General features: G+C 39.2%; 1 protein-coding gene across 4 annotated transcripts in view; it reads left to right on the top strand.

The window, feature by feature from the left end:
• Positions 1–18,395, top strand: part of SLC12A1 (solute carrier family 12 member 1) — an 84,299-nt gene that overhangs the window by 27,866 nt on the left and 38,038 nt on the right. For all 4 annotated transcript variants that reach the window (XM_014852896.3, XM_014852905.3, XM_070501985.1 and 1 more), the window contains 8 exons: positions 1,755–1,839; positions 4,294–4,445; positions 5,603–5,710; positions 6,030–6,153; positions 7,934–8,035; positions 10,012–10,167; positions 14,021–14,120; positions 14,856–14,967. In XM_014852896.3, the coding sequence (XP_014708382.3) occupies positions 1,755–1,839; positions 4,294–4,445; positions 5,603–5,710; positions 6,030–6,153; positions 7,934–8,035; positions 10,012–10,167; positions 14,021–14,120; positions 14,856–14,967 (939 nt within the window). The remainder of the gene's footprint in view (positions 1–1,754; positions 1,840–4,293; positions 4,446–5,602; positions 5,711–6,029; positions 6,154–7,933; positions 8,036–10,011; positions 10,168–14,020; positions 14,121–14,855; positions 14,968–18,395) is intronic.

Raw genomic sequence — 18,395 nt, 5'->3', positions numbered from 1 at the left:
AAGATTAGGACGTGATTGACATGAAAAAGCAGCAATCTAATAGGTTGCTTATAAAATCAATCTTAAAAAAAAATATAATATTTAGTGAAGAAAGATGAAAGAAAGTTAGATTGTGTGTTACTGCTGGGGAGATGGAAACTAATATTTAGAGTGAAAACTAAGACTTTGTCAAAGTCCTGAGCTCTGTCTGGGGGAGACATAGCCAGACTAGACAACGTGAAGATATGATCATACAGTAAGATATTGGCATCTCAATTTATGTTGGGTCAAATTAGGCCCTCATGTGTGTTCTAAAAAAGTAATTTTAGAGCTTGCAGCAGATAGTTGTAAATAAAAATGAAGTTTTTGTGTTTTAGGTACAAGACTGCCTTCCTTCTTATATTGCTTATCTTTATATATATTTCCTTTCTTCCCACTTAAATGAGTTCTTCATATTTCACTCAGATCCCAAGAAACCCTTAATCAATAAAATAAAATTTGAAACATATCATGAATTGGGAGATTGAGCGGACTTCATTGCAGCCTCGATTGCCTTCTTTTTCCTTCTATGTGCTGCTCAATTGCACACTTTCGGAGACAATAGTTTGGAAGGAACAGGCTGGGCATGTATGTATCAGAACAAACCCCGTGTGCAGGTATTCCAGAAGAGTGGGAAGGAATTAATGATCACACAGTGGCTCCACAGGGCTGGCTTACTCCCTCGTGAGGGCAGATTCGCTTGGTTTAGTTATCATTTCTAGCTGTCAGGTTGAATCTACATTCAGCATGATTTGACCTTTCTGGTGGATTTGAGCAGCAGATTTAAATTAAAAAAAAAGAAGGTTCAAGCTTTGTTTGACTGCATTGATTGCTTCTTTGTATTGATGAGTCTCAGGTTCTCTGGTGGGGGAACTAATGCCTACTGAGATTGTGCTTCCCTCAATACAATATTTATTGACTCCTACTGTATGCCAGGCACTGTCCCGTATAAGCAATGAATACATTAAAATCTCTATTTAATAATCCCCATTAAGTTAACTTCAGTTATTCAGAAGTTATGCTCCTTGGAAATTGATTATGATACCATTTAGCCCCCAAGATAGGATATAAAATGGTATATTATATATGATGTGAGCTCAGTTCAGTGAATTTATATATATTTATAAGCAAGAGAAAAACCCATTTTCTGGTATAACCTTAAATTTGCCTCTTTCTTTATGCCTGTTTATGGAAATTAAAAAGATCCCATTGCAGTTATTCCTGAACCGGATCTCAAATGGGAAATTTGAGGGATTGGAGAATTTAGTAGGTCATCCTTTTTGCTCAGTCAAAAGTGATTTTTTTGTAAAGGCAAGCGTAAGCTTAGTAGAAAACAAATGTGTACACACAGATATCGTCAATGTGCTGGGTATGTTGGTATATTTCCCCTAATACTTTCAGGTCTGACATATCTGCATGAAATTCACAGGAGATAAAGGGAAGGGAGAGAGGTTAGTGAGTGAACTAATTCATATATTTTTCTATAAAACCTCCCTCCTGGACAGTTAGAGATCTCTTCTATTCAGTGCCAAGTTCTACAGATTTGTTTATTCACTTTAAACACCTTGTCTTTGTCCAAAAAGAATTCGAGCTCACCACTGTCATTTGCTTCTTTTCTTTAGAACTTGCCTCAGGAAGGGTAGCCTAAAAATTTGAAAATATGGAAATAACTCCAAGTAATCTCTGTTTCTTATCCTACCCTGTCTCCTTGTTCCTCCACATTATTTTTTTCAAAGGATCCCCAAGATGCCATCCCCAGAGGAACCATGCTGGCTATTTTCATCACCACTGTCGCCTACTTAGGAGTTGCCATTTGTGTAGGTGAGTTGTATGTGTCCTGGTGTCAAAATGCCAGAATTATAAGAGGTGCAGTTGTTTTTTATGTCCAGTGGGCTTTCAATGGAACAAAAGTAGAAAGTATTTTAAAAGGCAACAATTTTAATTCCCTTCTTGGATGCTCTACGTGTTTGAATGCAATAAAGCTGTAACACAGATGTCTCTGGATCTGGGCTAGGGTAGCACTAATCAGATTGTCATTGTACCTGAACACAAAGAGGGTCCCATTTTGCTACTCTGGGTGATAAACCCACTGCTAAGGAAGCCACCATTTCCAGCACCCGCCTCCCTTGCCCTGGGAGACAGGTGGAAAACAGAACAACAGGAAAAAAAGCCCAAAACAAACAAAAACAACCAAAAAAGCCCTAGGAAAGTATGAAAGATGTAGAATTGATGACTGTGCCTCCTCCTTGCACTGCTGTCCCTAATATGGAAATGTCACTGCCACCAATTGGCAAGAAATCAGAACAAGAGCCAGCTGCCAGCATTGTGGGCGGCCAGCCCCCACATTGCTCAGTGAGCAGAAAATAGAAGGATTTGCCTGCTGTTCCTAAGCTGACTTTTTTTTCCACCTGCTGCCTGCAGCCACACCTCCTCCTAGTTGGGGGTCACCTCTTGCTTATGCATTATAGGAGAAAAATAAATGTGGAACATTCAGACAAGAAAACTTCTTTCTGTGCACACTAGGGAATACAGCTCCAGGCTGGACCACCACAGAAACCCGGATGACCATTTTACCAAAGGGCACATCCCAGTGGTCCTCATCTTACTATGAAGGAAATTGGGAAAGTACATATATCTTGAGTTGGTTTCTAGAGAAAAAAGCAAAACAATTAACTTAGATTCTCACTTCTCTCACTGCTTCTTATTTGAGGAAATTGGATAATGTTGTTAACTGTATTGTTATGCATTTCCAAGTTGAGCTACAAGTAAAGAGATTTTATTTCAATGCTTTAGGAAATCAGCACGTTTTTAAATGACATTGAAATCACCTAAAGTTAAATTCCCCAAATGGTTTTCTTTCTCGCACAAAGTAAAAATGAAGGAATAGGTAAAGTTATAGGCTGACTTCAGAGATTCTTCTAGTTTTTGCCCCTGATGGGTGCCAATAATGGCTTCATGGGAATTTGGGGAGTTCTATTATCCAGAAGTCAAAATACATAGTTTAGAAAACTCAGCTCAACGTGAATCAAGAATGCAAAAAGGTAAAATCTGGAATGGATAGTTTTGCTTGGTAACCAACATCTATAATTTCTAGTGTTTAAGCAGAGGCTTGCCGACCACATCTCAGGGCTATATGAAAACGATTCTTGCACTGATTATTTTAAATGATTCTTTCAACTCGAAGATTCTATGATTTTTAGGTCTTCCCAAGGTTCAAAGAATATGAATTCCATAGCTAAAGTTGAGGGTCCCTTTAGTACTTGTCACTGGGACCTCTCTTAAAGTTGTCAGCAAGAAATGAGAACTCACCCTGGCTGGAGTTTGAAAAGCGAAATAAACGGTTTTATTGGTTGGCATTTAGTTTGTAAAGTATTTATCCTTCAGGTAGTTCAGAAAATTTCGTATATATTTCACACTTATATTCATATATTTCAATAATCTTATCAAATACATAATAGCAGAGATTGCAGTTAGAAAAATTCATAAGGAATGTCAGTGATTAAAATATATATCAGATCTTTAAAAAGTTCATAACTCCATTTCTGGGAATCTATCCCAGAGAAATACTTTGAAATACAAAAGAAAAATTTTATGTACAAACGTTTCATAGAATGCCTATAATAGGAAAATAACAGAAATACCCAAATGTATAAAAATAATGGAATAAACTGAGATAAATATTTGATAGAATATTATTTGACCATTAATGTTACCTAGGAAATCTTAATATTTTATCCCAAAATATTTTCTGTAGTATTTAAACCATTAAAATGTTATGTAAAGTGGAATTATAACTGTTTAAAAAATTATGCAAGGAATATCATTAGTTGTAAACAAGCATTCAGTTCTCTTAATTGCTAGAACTTAATAATGCTATCTCGTTGGTCTTTCATAGATGAGAAAATAAATTATTCTACTTGAAAAACACCCAGTCAGTAGCACTAAGCCAGAAATATGAATTGAGTATGTATTATGTGCAAAGCGCTGAAATGTGTATTTGAAGAGATCAGAAAGTAAGAGGGTCCCAACCCCCAAGTGTCTTACAGAGGCAGGCAAGAGTTGGGACCGAAACCACCCAAGGCAGCAGAAGTGGCAGCCTCTTAGAGACAGGGGGCACTCCCAGGCCTCAGAAGATAGGAATCTGCAGGTACCACATCCCAGGAAGTGTTAAGAGTGAAGACACAATAGGCAGCGGACCTGCCCAGACTCAAAGTAAACCCTAAGGGAGCAGAATCCTTCCTATAAAGAAATGACAAGCCATTGTTATTTCCCCAGGAGCCTGTGTGGTCCGCGATGCTACTGGGAACCTGAATGACACCATCATTTCTGGGATTAACTGCAATGGTTCAGCAGCCTGCGTGTTGGGCTACGACTTCTCAAGATGTCGACATGAACCATGTCAGTACGGGCTGATGAACAATTTCCAGGTTCGAACTGCAAAAAATATAAATATATAATGTTTATTGCTGTTGTTTCATTTTTAGAACATCATATATAATGAAACTTCTGACTTGGCAACTGATTGATTATTAATGGATTTGAATTCAGCAAGGGGTGATTCCCGTGGGAGGGAAGGGAATCATTCAGGCGTTATGTGGTAGCACATCCTGTGGTTGCATTTACTGTGATGGGGAGAGAATAGGCAGTTGTATGAATTGCATCACCAGGGAAAGATTACTGCCCGACATTATGTAACTTCCAATCAGTTGTGCAAGATTTCATGGTGGGAGGAAGGAGAGACTTAGATCCATTAGCACTTGGAATGCATTTCGAGCTCGGGCTTCAGCTTAGGAAAAGCCTGAGTGGTGGTCCTGGAGCTCCTATAAGGCCAGGCCAAGAGGGAAACTGTGAGTGGTAGAGGGGGAGGTAAATGAAGGGGAAGGAACAAGGGAAGTTGGGAAAACTGTAGGACTTGAAACATTAATTTGTCTGAATGATTGGTGAGCAGAAGGAGAAGCAAATTTATGTGAAGGCTTCATTCATCTATTTTAACAACCAACAAAGAGAAATTAACTCAGCTGAAGTCATTACTCCAAAATATGACTTAAATTGATAGAATCTCATCATGGCTCAGATCTAAAATTGTGTTTAATGAGCACAGAAAAAGTAAAGCTTTGAAAAGCCTCTGTGTGCAGGAAGAACCAGAAAGGCTAACGCCTTCAAAAAGATTAGTAAACAGCTGAGTCCCTCCTCAAACCTTATTAAAATAACACTTTCTGCTGGATAGAATTTCCCATAATCAAAGAAACATATGCCACAAAGGACAGAGGGGGAAAATGTTGTCAGAATCCTTGAAACCATTTCCTTCTTTATTCTTTCCAGAATCTTCTGGATCTATTGTGGTGAGCATTTATTATTTTTATAAACAACAATAACAAAAAGGCCATTTCCATTTTGAAGAGACAAATATTAAGAATTTGAGAATGAAACAGGGGGAAAAAATCTGGTTTGAAGCGAATTGCTTATAAGGGAGATTCCAAATCACAGGAAGTGGAAAGGGAAGCATTTGCATAAAAATTTGGCTGAACTTTTTTTTTTAATCATCTGTTGGATGGGTCTTCTTACTTGAACCTCTCTTCTCAAGGTCATGAGCATGGTGTCAGGGTTTGGCCCCCTCATCACTGCTGGCATCTTTTCTGCAACGCTCTCCTCGGCCCTGGCCTCCCTCGTCAGCGCACCCAAGGTGTTCCAGGTGATGCAGCCACAAGAGCGTGCGCTCTCCCCACTGCCGTTGCCGCTGAACAGCCATCAAGCTGAAATACTCATTCTCACCGGCAATCATTTTCCATCATTTTCTGAAACAGTTTAATGTTTGCATCTGGCTCAAATGCTATGTCTGCCACATAGTCAACATCGATTCAAATAATCAAAGAGTGATGAACTGCAGTATTAACTTGTGCCTCATATTGTGTATCACTTCATCTTTGCCCAGATCTTCTCGTTCGAATCACCTAGAGAAAATGACTATGCGTAGACAGAAATGACGAATCTCTCCTCTTCTTTTCCATTAGGCGCTGTGCAAGGACAACATCTATAAAGCTCTCCAGTTCTTTGCAAAGGGCTATGGGAAGAACAATGAACCCCTGAGGGGATATATCCTCACCTTCGTCATAGCCATGGCCTTCATTCTTATTGGTTCGTCGTTTTCTTGTTCTTACTGAAAGCCAAAGAATTCTTCTGATTACTCATAGGCTTTTTCTTTTAGCTTAAGAAATTACCTGTTTTATGTTTAATGTGCCGTTGGGGAATATTGGAGTCTGTCTAAGAAGGAAATGAGAAATCCTGGTGTGTAGAGGGCCTTTGAGGACTCAAGGTAGTCTTCGAATCTGAATCTTGGAAATCCATCCAACCAAATGCAACTGAATCCTTCCTCCAGCCTGCCTGATATTGTCTAATAGCAGAGTACCCCTTAGCTGCCACCTGTCTTTACATCTCCTGGCCTGGCAGCCAGCAGAATTGAAGTGTCCGTTCTCAAAATGTGGTCCGTTGACCAAACGTGTCAGAATTCAAATCACCTGCAGGCCTGTTAAAGTGCAGATTTTTCAAGCCTAACCCCAGAATTAGAATTAGAATCTCTGGGGATAAGGAATCCACATTTTTACAGGTTCCTTGAGAGTTTCATAGACCACTAATGTTGGAGAACCACCTACCTAGACTATAATCTCAGGCTCCTCTCCCCAAGCAGTATAGAAACTGCTACATAATCTTGGAGAGGCACCTTTATCAACTTTAGCCTGCACATTCCTTACTTTTCCCTAAGGTACCACCTTTGTTGGTGAGCATAGCAGAGGAAAAGAAGCAATAGGCAAGGACGATGGGTTGGTAATTACGCACAGGCGAGCAGAGCCTTCCCCAGCCCAGTGGTGCCAAACAATGAGGACTCCTCCTCATCACATACATTCAGGAAGTGATGCTAATTCATGAGTCCTCATGAAATTTCTACAAGGTTGAAGAGGGAAAAACATGACTCCCTATGTTTGTTAGATTTTTAAGAAATAATTATGTACAGATAAGTTTCAATTATGTAATTAAAGCTTTAAGACTTCAAGTCATTGCCCCATACTGCATTTAAGTAATCAAATAGCCCAAGTTTCAAAAGTTTTATAAAATAAATAATATCCTTAAAAAAAATCACTCTTTCACAACAACACAGATTAGCTTCACAGCACCAGCTTTGTGGCAGCTATTTTTGCCTACGTCCTTGCTGGCATCCATGTTCTAGAATCACACCCAGCTGCCATCTATCTGCATTTGCATCACTGAGGTTAATAGACGTCTGACCTTCAGATAAATAGGAAGGTCTCTAAATCATTTCTTATATTGCAAAATAAATAATCCAACTGGGATTAAATCATCCTGGATATTTAGCTCCTGAGGTAAAACTTTCTTGGCAAATGTTGAGAGGTAGAACTCTCTAGAGATGTAGAAAAGTGTAAATGACTAACAAGAGTTCTGAAAGTCAGAGAGAGCAAGTTGTTACATGCAGAGAGATTTCCAAGCAGGTGTTCCTGGTGCACCAGTATTTAATGTGTTGCCCTCCAGAGCCTTTTGCTTGTATACATAGTAGATGAAGAACACAGCATTTGGTGCCTCTGGAATAGCCATAAGGGAATTTATCGTCTGCTCAGTCCCCAAACCCTCTACCCACTCCACTAGAATTTTTTGTAGGTGGAGCTCTTGTCTATTTTCTGATTGGTAGGTTCTCTTGCTTCTCACCTTATTGAAAAGAAACTCTGGCTAAGAATATATTTTTTAAATGAATGCATCCCCAAAGAAAAATCACTAATTTCTTAAACTTTAATAGATGCTAGCTGTTTTTAATTTCCAAATAAAGTCAGGTTTCCAGGCTATAACAGCTGTTCAGCCCCTAGTCTCCTCACTCATATCTACATGCTCAATTCTGCTTTGTTCACAGCGGAACTGAACACCATCGCGCCCATCATCTCCAACTTTTTCCTGGCCTCGTACGCACTTATTAATTTCTCTTGCTTCCATGCTTCTTATGCCAAATCTCCAGGTAAACTGACTTTTCAAAACTAAAGTAAGCCTAAGCAAACAGTTACTTTGTCTCAATGAAATGAAAGAAGTCCGTCAAAAAGTGATCAATCTGTGTTTATTGTTTCCTTATATCCTCGTGGGCAGTGTAATCCACTTTATTTTGGTGAGTTGGGGGGTGACTTCTGAAATAGAAAAAGAATCATTTGAGCAATGGCCTTTTTGACCAACCGTAAAGTCAATTTTCTCCTGCGGCAATAAATTATTCATTGCAAGAGAAACCACATTTATTTCAGCAGTAGAAAAACACCTCTATTTATTTCCAGGGTGAAAGTGACCACAGAAGTGGAATAAATGTATGTATTTGAAACTTCCTTACTATCAATTTGTTTTCTGCCTGTGGTGCAGAAGAGAAGAATGAGTAGTTCCCATAATTACCTGCTGAGTGTAGTTGGTGCAGATTCACGTTGAAGCTGGTGGCATTCCTGCACTCTCAGGCTGTGGTTTCAAGTGGTGCAAAATTTCACACCAAAGAACCTTCGCCTGTCTGGTCACCCCCACCTCTTCTTTGCTTCCATTGGCCAATAGAATTTCTTCTGCCTTTTCACCAGAATAGAGACTTGTCATTATCGACCTTCAGAAAGTTCTTCACCATGAGGACTTTTATCAGGGATGGAAACGTTGCCACTCTTTGAGGGCCTGCCGTGATCTCGAGCTTCCTTTGGAAAACCTGCTGCCAATAAGGCAAATACAAATGGAAGGGAAGCCTTTGTTCACCCAAGGTCACTAGGCTCCAGAAGATACTGAGGACTTTTTGTTTCTGTTTTGTTGTCTTGTTTTAAGCAGAGAACAGAAAGTTCTAGTTGGAGAATACAACAGATCATAGAAATGTGTGCCTCCATGCCATGTTATGTTCACTTTTTAAAAACAAGGTGAAGTGATAAAGTGGGCAGAGGAAAGAGTGAAAAGGAAGGCGGGAAGGAGGAAGAGAGAAAAAGAGAGAGGAAAGATAGAACAACACACAGAGGGAGACACACAGATACACAGACTCAGAAGGTGACTCTCTCTCTCTTTCACACACACAAACAGAGAAAGACAGACTCAGATTAAAATACAGGCATTTCCACTGATGTTCTCGAAATGCTGTTTCCATCTTGTGGCCATTTAGGAAACTGCTCTTAAAGATTCTGAAAGCTCTGTTGTGTTTTGGCAACTCCAGTTTAAAACGTACTTCCCCCACAGACCAAACGTGCCCTTTAAATCAGAGCCTCCCCATCCTGATCGTACTGTCTCCCAGCTTCTTTCATTTCGGGGAACTAATAGGACACGGAAACCCCCATGCATATATGAACCTTGAGAGAAATATTTTCATTGCAAAATGCATGACATATTAATGCATCGGATTTAAGAAGCCATTGCTGAAAATTGTCTCCCTCTTTTCACATAAATTATTATTTCTGAAAGGGCAGGCACTGTGCTCTAAGGGTAAAGGAAGAGCCAGCAGGAGGTCAGTGGATTGACTTTTGATGACTGTGATGACCACTCTGCCTCCTCCATGGGAACATAAGCCCATCGTCTTAACCTTCTCTTTCTTGGGACACCAAGGAGTTCTTTCCACCCCTCCCTGCTAGACCCCACTCTTTCCATCCCTCCTGCCTCCTTTCAACTCCTGATGGCATAGGTATCAGATGCTTAAGTTTTCATAGTTTGAGAAGACCACCAGGGGCAGGCAGGAAGTGTGGAGGGGCCACGAGTGACACATTTTCTATATTTCTCAGCATAATTATTTGGTATAATTACACCTTCATAGGCCAGGGGCCCAAGATCACAGAAAACTAATAACAGAGTTAGAAACTTGACCTAAAAGTTATGATTTTTATGCTAGAAAAAAACATACTGCCTGCATTCTAATAATATGCAATGATATGATAGTGGTAGTGTGGAAGTTTTCCTGTGCACACAGTATTTTTTTGTTTTTTTGGGTTTTTTTACCTTCAGGATGGAGACCTGCGTATGGAGTTTACAATATGTGGGTGTCTCTCTTTGGAGCTGTTTTGTGCTGTGCGGTCATGTTTGTCATCAACTGGTGGGCAGCTGTCATCACCTATGTCATTGAGTTCTTCCTCTATGTCTATGTGACTTATAAGAAGCCAGGTAAGATAAGAAGGACTGTATAGGAAGGGGCTTCCAAAGCACTCCAGCCACCTGTTCATTCAACAAACATTTATTGAGCAGCTTCTGTGTGCTTATGTATGACATGTAGATGGAGGATAGTAATAATATAATGTCATATAACAATAACAATAGTTAACCTTGTTGAGCACCTATTATATAGCATGCACTCATTTAATCCTCACATTAATGCTGTATATTAAGTGCTATTAGTCCCATTTTACAGATGAAGAAACTGGAGTTCAAAGAGTTGACCACTTGCTGAGGTAACAGTCAGGATGTGACTGAGCCAACATTTTAGTTAGAGTGTGTATGATACCAAACCCCACAAGCTTTCCAATATATCACCTTCTAAAGTCTTATAAATGAGATATCATCCCTGTCCTCAAGGAGTTCCCAGACCCACACAGAAGCAGCTAACTATAATACAATATGGTAAGCACCACGAGAGTGACGTGAATGAATTACTGAAAAAAGGAGAGGGCGTGATTAACTCTGATTAGAGTTGTCCGAGAAAACTTTCCTGGCTCATGGCTTGTTCCTGGGCCACACACTCAGTCAGAACTTAATAAATATGTTTTGAAAAAACAAATAAGCTATTTTAAAAAAAAATAAGGCAAGAGGCTAGGGTTGGTTAATTGGATAGAGCAGGGAAGGTTATTCTAGGCAAAAGGAAAAGCATGAGTGAAATTAGGAAGCATGCAAGTGCATGACATATTTAGGAAGCTTCAAGGCCTTTAGCATGGAAAGAGTTCTTGAGTGCTAAGGACAATGGGCAGGAGGTGAGCCTGGAAGGGTAGGTTGGGGCCAGACAAATAAGAAATTTAAATGACATGCTAAAGAAGGAAGAGTTGGTGTATATATATATACACAATGGAATACTAGTCAGCCATGAAAGACACAAAATTGTCCCATTTTCAACAACATGGATGGATCTTGAGGGTATTACGTTAAGCGAAATGAGCCAGACAGAGAAAGACAAACATGTATGATCTCACTCATATGTGGAAGATAAATAAACACAGATAAAGAGAATAGATTAGCAGTTACCATAGGGGAAAGGGGTTGGGGTGGGCAAAAGGGGTAAAGGGATCCATATACATGGTGACGGATAAAAATTAGACTATTAGTGGTGAGCACAATGCAGTTTATACAGAAACCGATAAATAATAATGTACACACATGAAATTACACAATATTATAAACCACTATGACCTCAATAAAATAATTGAAAAAAAAATCAAATCTGCTAGAACTAGTAAGTTAATTTAGCATAGTCAAAGCATACAATGTCAATATATAAAAATCAATTGTATTTCCATATATGAGCAGTGAATAATTGAAAATTAAAATCTAAAAAAATAGCATTTATAATAGCAAAAGAAAATGCTCATCATAAGAAAAAAAATTTGTAACTGTGTATAGTGACAGACGTTAACTAGACTTACCGTGGTAATCATTTTGCAATATATACAAATATCAAATCATTATGTTCTACACCTGAAACTAATATAATGTTGTATGTCAATTATACCTCAATAAAAAAATGGTAGTATAAAATATATATATATATTGGTGATGGTAATAACAAAAAAAGATTCTGGATATTGTGAGCAACAGAAAGCTGCCATAAATTATTCAACTGGATCTGAACTTTGAATGTTAGCTTCAGAATCAGTGATAAGGATGCATGGAAGCTGGGAGGGGCTAGAGACCACAGAGTGTAGCACAGAGAGGTCCAGTCTCAGGAGCCAGACAGGTGCCGAGCCACCCTCCCTCTCCTCTTGCGTGTAGTCTGCAAGTAAAGTAGAGAAGGCACTAACTACCTCAAAGTGGCTTCATTGTTGTTTTTCTTTATCACTTTATGCATTTTTAACATCAGGCACAATTTGCGTATGGTAAAATTCACTCCCTTTATGTGTACTATCTCTAAGTTTTGACAAACTTACGCAGTCTTGTAACCACTTGTAATCAAGATAGAGGACATTTCCATCATCGCTAAAAGTTCCTATGTAGTCAACCTCTTTCCCCAACTTAGCCCCCAGCAACCACTTTTCTGATTTCTGTCCCGATAGCTTTGCCTTTTCCAGAATTTTATATAGAATCATATAGTATGTAGCCTTTGTGTGTGCTTCCTTTCACTTAGCATGATGCTTTTAGATTCATCCGTGTTGTTGCATGTATAAGTCATTTGTTCTGTATTGCAGTGGAGTAGTATTCCATTGTATGAATATATCTCAAATTTCTTAAAAATATCTTCACCAGTTGATTGACATTTGGGTTGTTTCCAGCTTGGGGTGATTACATATAAAGCTGCTGTAAACATTGACACACAGGACTTTATGTGGACCTATGTTTTCGTTTCTCTAGAAGTGGGATTTCTGATTATATAATAAGTATATATATATATATATATATAAAACCTTATAAGAAACTGCCAAACTGTTTTCCACAGTAGCAGTATTGTTTTCCATTCCTACCAGCAATGAATGAAAGTCCTAGTTGCTTCACTTCCTTGTCAGCACTTAGTATTGTCAGTTGATTTTTTTAAAAACATTGTAATAGATGTAGAGTACTATCTTACTGTGGTTTGGTTTACATTCTCCCAATAACTAATGATGTTGAACATCTTATTTGCCATCCATATAGCTTCTTTAGTCAAGTATCTGTTTAAATGTTTTGCCTATTTTTTGAGTTGTCTGTTTTCTTATTATTCGGCTGTGAAAGTTCCTTATACATTCTGGTTGCAAATCCTTTAGCAGTACATCTTTTGCAAATATTTTCTGCAGCTCTATGACTTGTCCTTTCATTTTCCTTACAGTTTTTTTGAAGAGCAGACATCCTTAATTTCCATAAAGTCTAATTTATCATTTTTTGTCTTTCTTTAATCCAAGGTCACAAACTTCTTGTAGAAGTTTCAATGCTTTAGATTTTAAATTGATGTCTATTATCCCCCATTCTGAGTTAATTTTTGTGTATGCTATGAGGAGTGGTTCAAAATTTATGTTTGACACGTAAATATCCAATTGACTGGTAGGATTTTTTTAAGAATAAAACAACTTAAAGTATGCTAAATGCCTCCTACATAGTCAGCACTTAATCAATATTAATCTTCTTTATCTCCAGATCATTATCCCACATCATTTCCCTGACTCTTCTAAGCAAGATTGGGGAGATGGCTCTGGCTGCCATCTGGGATGAATCTGCACATTCCCACTGGGGACTTTCTCTTAGAAGATTTAGAGGATCCATCTAATATTTAATTTGTTTTAAAAAATGGCAGAGAATGATAGTGCTTCCCTTCCTTATTATGAAGATTAAGTTCTAAAAGATGGACTAAAATGCTTGCTAAAGATTGACCCTCTTCATGGACATCCAGAAATAAGAATTCCTGAGCTATTCAGTTTTACTATTGAAAATACAAAGATTACTGCACACTATCTGTGTATGCAGAAATGCGTCTTTTCTTTTCAGATTAGGTATTTGTGAAGACCCCTTGAATTTATTCAGGGGCTGACCATTTTCCCCAAGTCTGTCTGCCTGCGATGTCGTTATCACACAGCCTCTCTCCACAGGCTAGATTTCTAGAGCTGCAGCTTTATAATCCTTAGCTGGAAGGAGAGGTCTCACTTCCAAGAATTCACGAAGTGTCCGTAGAAGGACACACACAATGCTCTTTCCAGGAAATACTACATTATGTTTTCTCTAATTCGGGCACTTGTCACTGCTGACATAGCCAAGAAAAATCGTGGAAGGGAATGGCTTATAAAAATTATTCACAGTATACAGAAGGAAGGTCAATGCTTTTTATGCCAAATTCCTCCTTCATCCACAGATGTGAACTGGGGCTCCTCCACACAGGCTCTTTCCTACGTGAGCGCTTTAGACAACGCTCTGGAATTAACTACAGTGGAAGACCATGTGAAAAATTTCAGGTAAAATTGGCTTCTCAAGCATCCTGTGGTGTTCCACATTAGAAGTGGCTTTCCTTTATGGGACACAAATGCATTAGAGTAGTTATATGCTTTATGAGTATCTTCTAAGAATAAGCAGTCATACAAAACTGCCACATTTTCATGATGAGTACTTCCTTGCTTCCACTCTGAGCTATGCCCACCCCAACTACAAACCCTCATAGTGCTGGCAGTCACGTTCCATGCACAGAGATAGAGAGGTGATCTAAGTGACATGATGTCAGGGTGATGTCCCCAAATCCCCACACACCTTAATCATCGTTGCTGTCTCCATTCGGCTTTAGCTTGGTGGTTTATTGAATTCTCTCGGGAGAAGTTACGCTTTAAGCTCTTCATTAGTTATATCTCATTTTTTAATGGAAGCTCAAAACACAAGATTTTCAAGAAGGATAAAGGAAAATAACATAAAAATACTGGTTGGAGAAGGACAGGTTGTGTTGGGGATTTGGGATAGGGTAGTGTCCAGAGAACAAAAGACAGGGAACTACCTTTTCCTTCACATTTTTGTCATCACCAACTAAACTAAGAATACAAAGATGGACAGGCAAGATGATTCAAGACTTCTGGTGAGAAACCCAAGAAATATTTAGGGGAGAATTTGTCTCATTTTGCACAACTTTCTGTGCCACATGGGGTGGTTTTAGGCTCATAGGCTTCTTGCGATAGCCAGTTCTCACATCTTTTCTCCACTTCCAGGCCCCAGTGCATTGTCTTAACAGGGGGTCCCATGACAAGACCTGCTCTCTTGGACATAACTCATGCCTTTACCAAAAACAGTGGCCTTTGCATCTGCTGTGAAGTCTTCGTGGTAAGAGCCTCTTCCTCCCAGAAAGGTGCTTTTTCCTCCCTGCTCACCTTGTGTTGTTTTACGTGAGCCAAGCAGCTGCATGTAGTGATAGGAGACCGGCAAGGGAGTGTGGACAAGAGCGCTTTTCCTTGATTCATACAGCAAAGACTAGCAAGAGCCCGTGATCCTGAATTTAAACGAGTGGATAAAATGTGTTTCAGATTTCACGGGAGACCAACTAAAAGTGATAAATATTTCCAAATGATGGTCTTTGAGTCAAGAAAAAGAGAACTGGCTCAGAAATAAAATGAAGGCATTTGGGGTGATAACCGTCTACAGAAAGATAAAAGGATGGGCTGAATCAGAAAGCACTATTATATGGATTAACTGATGAGGAGAGAACTAGACATAATGGCCTTAAATGACAGCACGTAAAATTTAGATTAAATATTTGGATAACCTTGATGACACTACAGATATCTAGGTAATTCAACCAAGTTTTCCTTGCCTTAGATAAACATCCAGAGCTGAATGAGTTCCTTTTTGTTCAGGAAATATGTGGTAGACTTTTAATAACTTATTGGTGGTTTTCCCAGGAGGTATTCAAAATAGATGCTAAAAATTTAACCATAATTTAGTTGACCAATCTCTAAAGTCAGGAGAAAGTATTAAAATTATAACAAAACAATAAATCTGAGTCCTCTACACCAGCCTGCCTCTACTTATGTTCCCATAACTTTCCATCTGTCTCTCTCATGCACACACACCCCACTCAAAATCCTCAGCTACTTAGATGTCTTTTTAGAGTACTTAGCTATTCTTCAAAGCATTTTCTTACAGTTTGTCTTAGTTGATCTATGTAAACAGCCTAGTGAGGCAGAAGGGAAAAAGAAATCCTGTTCTCAATTTACTGATTGGAAACGTGAGATTCAGGAAAATTAAATTATTGCAAAGGGTCACATGACAAGAAGGTGCCAGAACCAGGATGTCGGTCCAGGTCACCCAATTGTGCTGTGTTAAATCATAAGGAGAAACCCTTAGCAGACTCATAGCCCTGGAAGCGCTGTTAGAATGGGGTGCCACTACCTAAACTTCTAATACACACCAGGGAATAGGGCTGTGAGGGAGCTGTGTAACCGTGGGGCCAGGCAACTGTGCCATGATGAAAGGACTAATTTACCACATGTCATCATGACCAGCGCTTAAGCATCTTTTACACTTGGCAACACTCTAAATGCTATATGAGGCAAGTTGGTCATATTCTCTTTCCTCTCAGTGCTTATATGATAGTTACGCAGACAACATAACTCAATGCAATTATCTGATAGGAGGTGGCGGGAATCCTACTGACTACATAAGATTGACAGGTTAAGTAATAACCAACTATGACTCCAGAGAATTTTTTAAAATCTTATCAAGCACCCTTCCTTCGTATTATCAACTTTGGTGCCCTGGATTAGTGGATTTCATTTTGGCCAATATAATACAGGAGCGAGTTTTGATGGAATAAGCAGTTTGGGGTGTTTTTCTTCTCTAGCAATTTAGAGAAAACTTAGTTTAGCAGGCAATAAAATATCTTTAGGACAGGAGAAATGAGTCAGGAGTATAAACAGTCATATACTGGCAAAGGAGAAAAGGTCTTTTTATAGAAACAGGAGATATTGCTTTTAATTAACCCTTGGCTGCTTTAACTATAATAAAAGAGTATGATTCTGGAATATCATTTCGTGTGAAGTAGGTACTTAAATCTGTGCCTCCAATGGCCTGGTTATTTGACATGTATATTGACCTGTTATATAGCACTGTGCTGGTCTCCCCAAATAAGGCCCAAGAGTCTTGCTCCCGGGCGCCGAGGTTCTCTTGGGGGCAGAGAATAGTTACTGCATCAGTTAACGACTTTCCAGTTAGTTCCTTTCCGTGAGCTCCCAGGGCTGCAGATGCTGTCAGCATTTTTCACCTCCATGCTCAGTCGTCAATCATCTTTGCAAAGAAACAGATGGAAGGGGATGTGGGGAAAGTTGACATCCCATTAGAAAATGTTTTCCAAAAGCACAGTAGTTGGTGGTTAGGCCAACCTGGTGGAAAAGGTTAAATAGTAACGATGGTGTTAAGAGACGGCAATTTAATTTTCAACTCTAGGGAGCTGGTGCTCATGGGCTTTCAAGACACACAGTCAAGTTCTGAATCAGTTTTGCCACCTATCAGCTATGAGTCCCTTAGGCACATAATTTAGTTTCCCTATGCCTCACTTTTCTCAGTTATAAAATGGGAATAATAATTATAATAATAGCACCTATGTTACAGAGTTGTTGTGAGAATTCCTTAAGGTAAGCTTGCTAGTGCTCAGCTCAGTGTCTGTCAAATAGTAAACGCTCAACTAATTTTAGTTGTTATTTTTGATATTGCTATTATCATTATCATTATTTTTGGTATTCCCTAGTTGCCATTTTCATTCCAAAAATATATCCCCTTCAACAGAACCCTAAAGCACCCTCTCTTAGAGAAACCAGGTCCAGACAGTGGATCTTGGACTTTTTAGGTATCCAACAGCTTGATCATGATGGAGCAGTGAGATAGGCACTCCTGTGCGAGTAATCACAGGGCAGCAGGCTCTGTGCTCTGGCCCTCCGCTGGCCTTTAGTTATCTGAAGTGTGAGCTTGAAGTGCTGTTACACTTAGAAGGAACGAACAAAACTCAGAGCTCACTGGCATTTCAATGCTAGTGGGTAGATGAAAAACATGGGGCTACAGCTGCCACCTCCTGCAACAGAGGTCTAAAGGACTAGATATCATGGCCCTCAAAGTTGTTGAAATTGAAACTGAGTTATTCTTTCTGCTTGGCCTCCAGCCCACACTGCAGCCTGCCGGCTATCCAACGAACTCTTACCCTCACCCATCAGAGCCTCTTCCTCCCTCTTGCCTTTTTCCTACTCAGCCTAAAGATTTCAAATGAGGAACCCTTTATCAAGACAAATTTGGGAATCCTTTTTAAGGAATCCAGTGTGGTAACTTAAAATAATGTCTATTCTTCTCCTTTGAATTACCCTATAATAAGTCAATGACACATACTCATATCCCAAGAGGCTGTACGTTCACCACGTAAGTAATTTTCTTCTTCTTTTGTGCCTCGTTCCCACCATCGTAGGAAGACTAGAGGGAGGAGGACTCTACCTTCTGGTACCCTCTCATATTTCCAAGCACAGCCAAATTCAGTGTGTTCAGCAAAAGGCATGTATTAAGGGTTGCAGTCTCCACCAATTCTTATCCTGTGTACCATGGCATAAAAAAACACTGCCTTTCTTTGTCAATCAGTTTTCCAAATTTATTCATAGCAGTTGGAAAGATAGTAAAACCAATCATTGCAGATAACTTAGTTTGGATTTATGTCCTCTTAATTCTCTGAGTACACTGGGTTCTGTTCTAAAATCTCATGGGGCCAGTTCATACTT

This window comes from Equus asinus, chromosome 2, assembly GCF_041296235.1.
Source record: "Equus asinus isolate D_3611 breed Donkey chromosome 2, EquAss-T2T_v2, whole genome shotgun sequence".
Taxonomy (NCBI): domain Eukaryota; kingdom Metazoa; phylum Chordata; class Mammalia; order Perissodactyla; family Equidae; genus Equus; species Equus asinus.
Note: the sequence above shows the minus strand (reverse complement) of the source record. Positions and strands in the feature narration are given on the sequence as shown.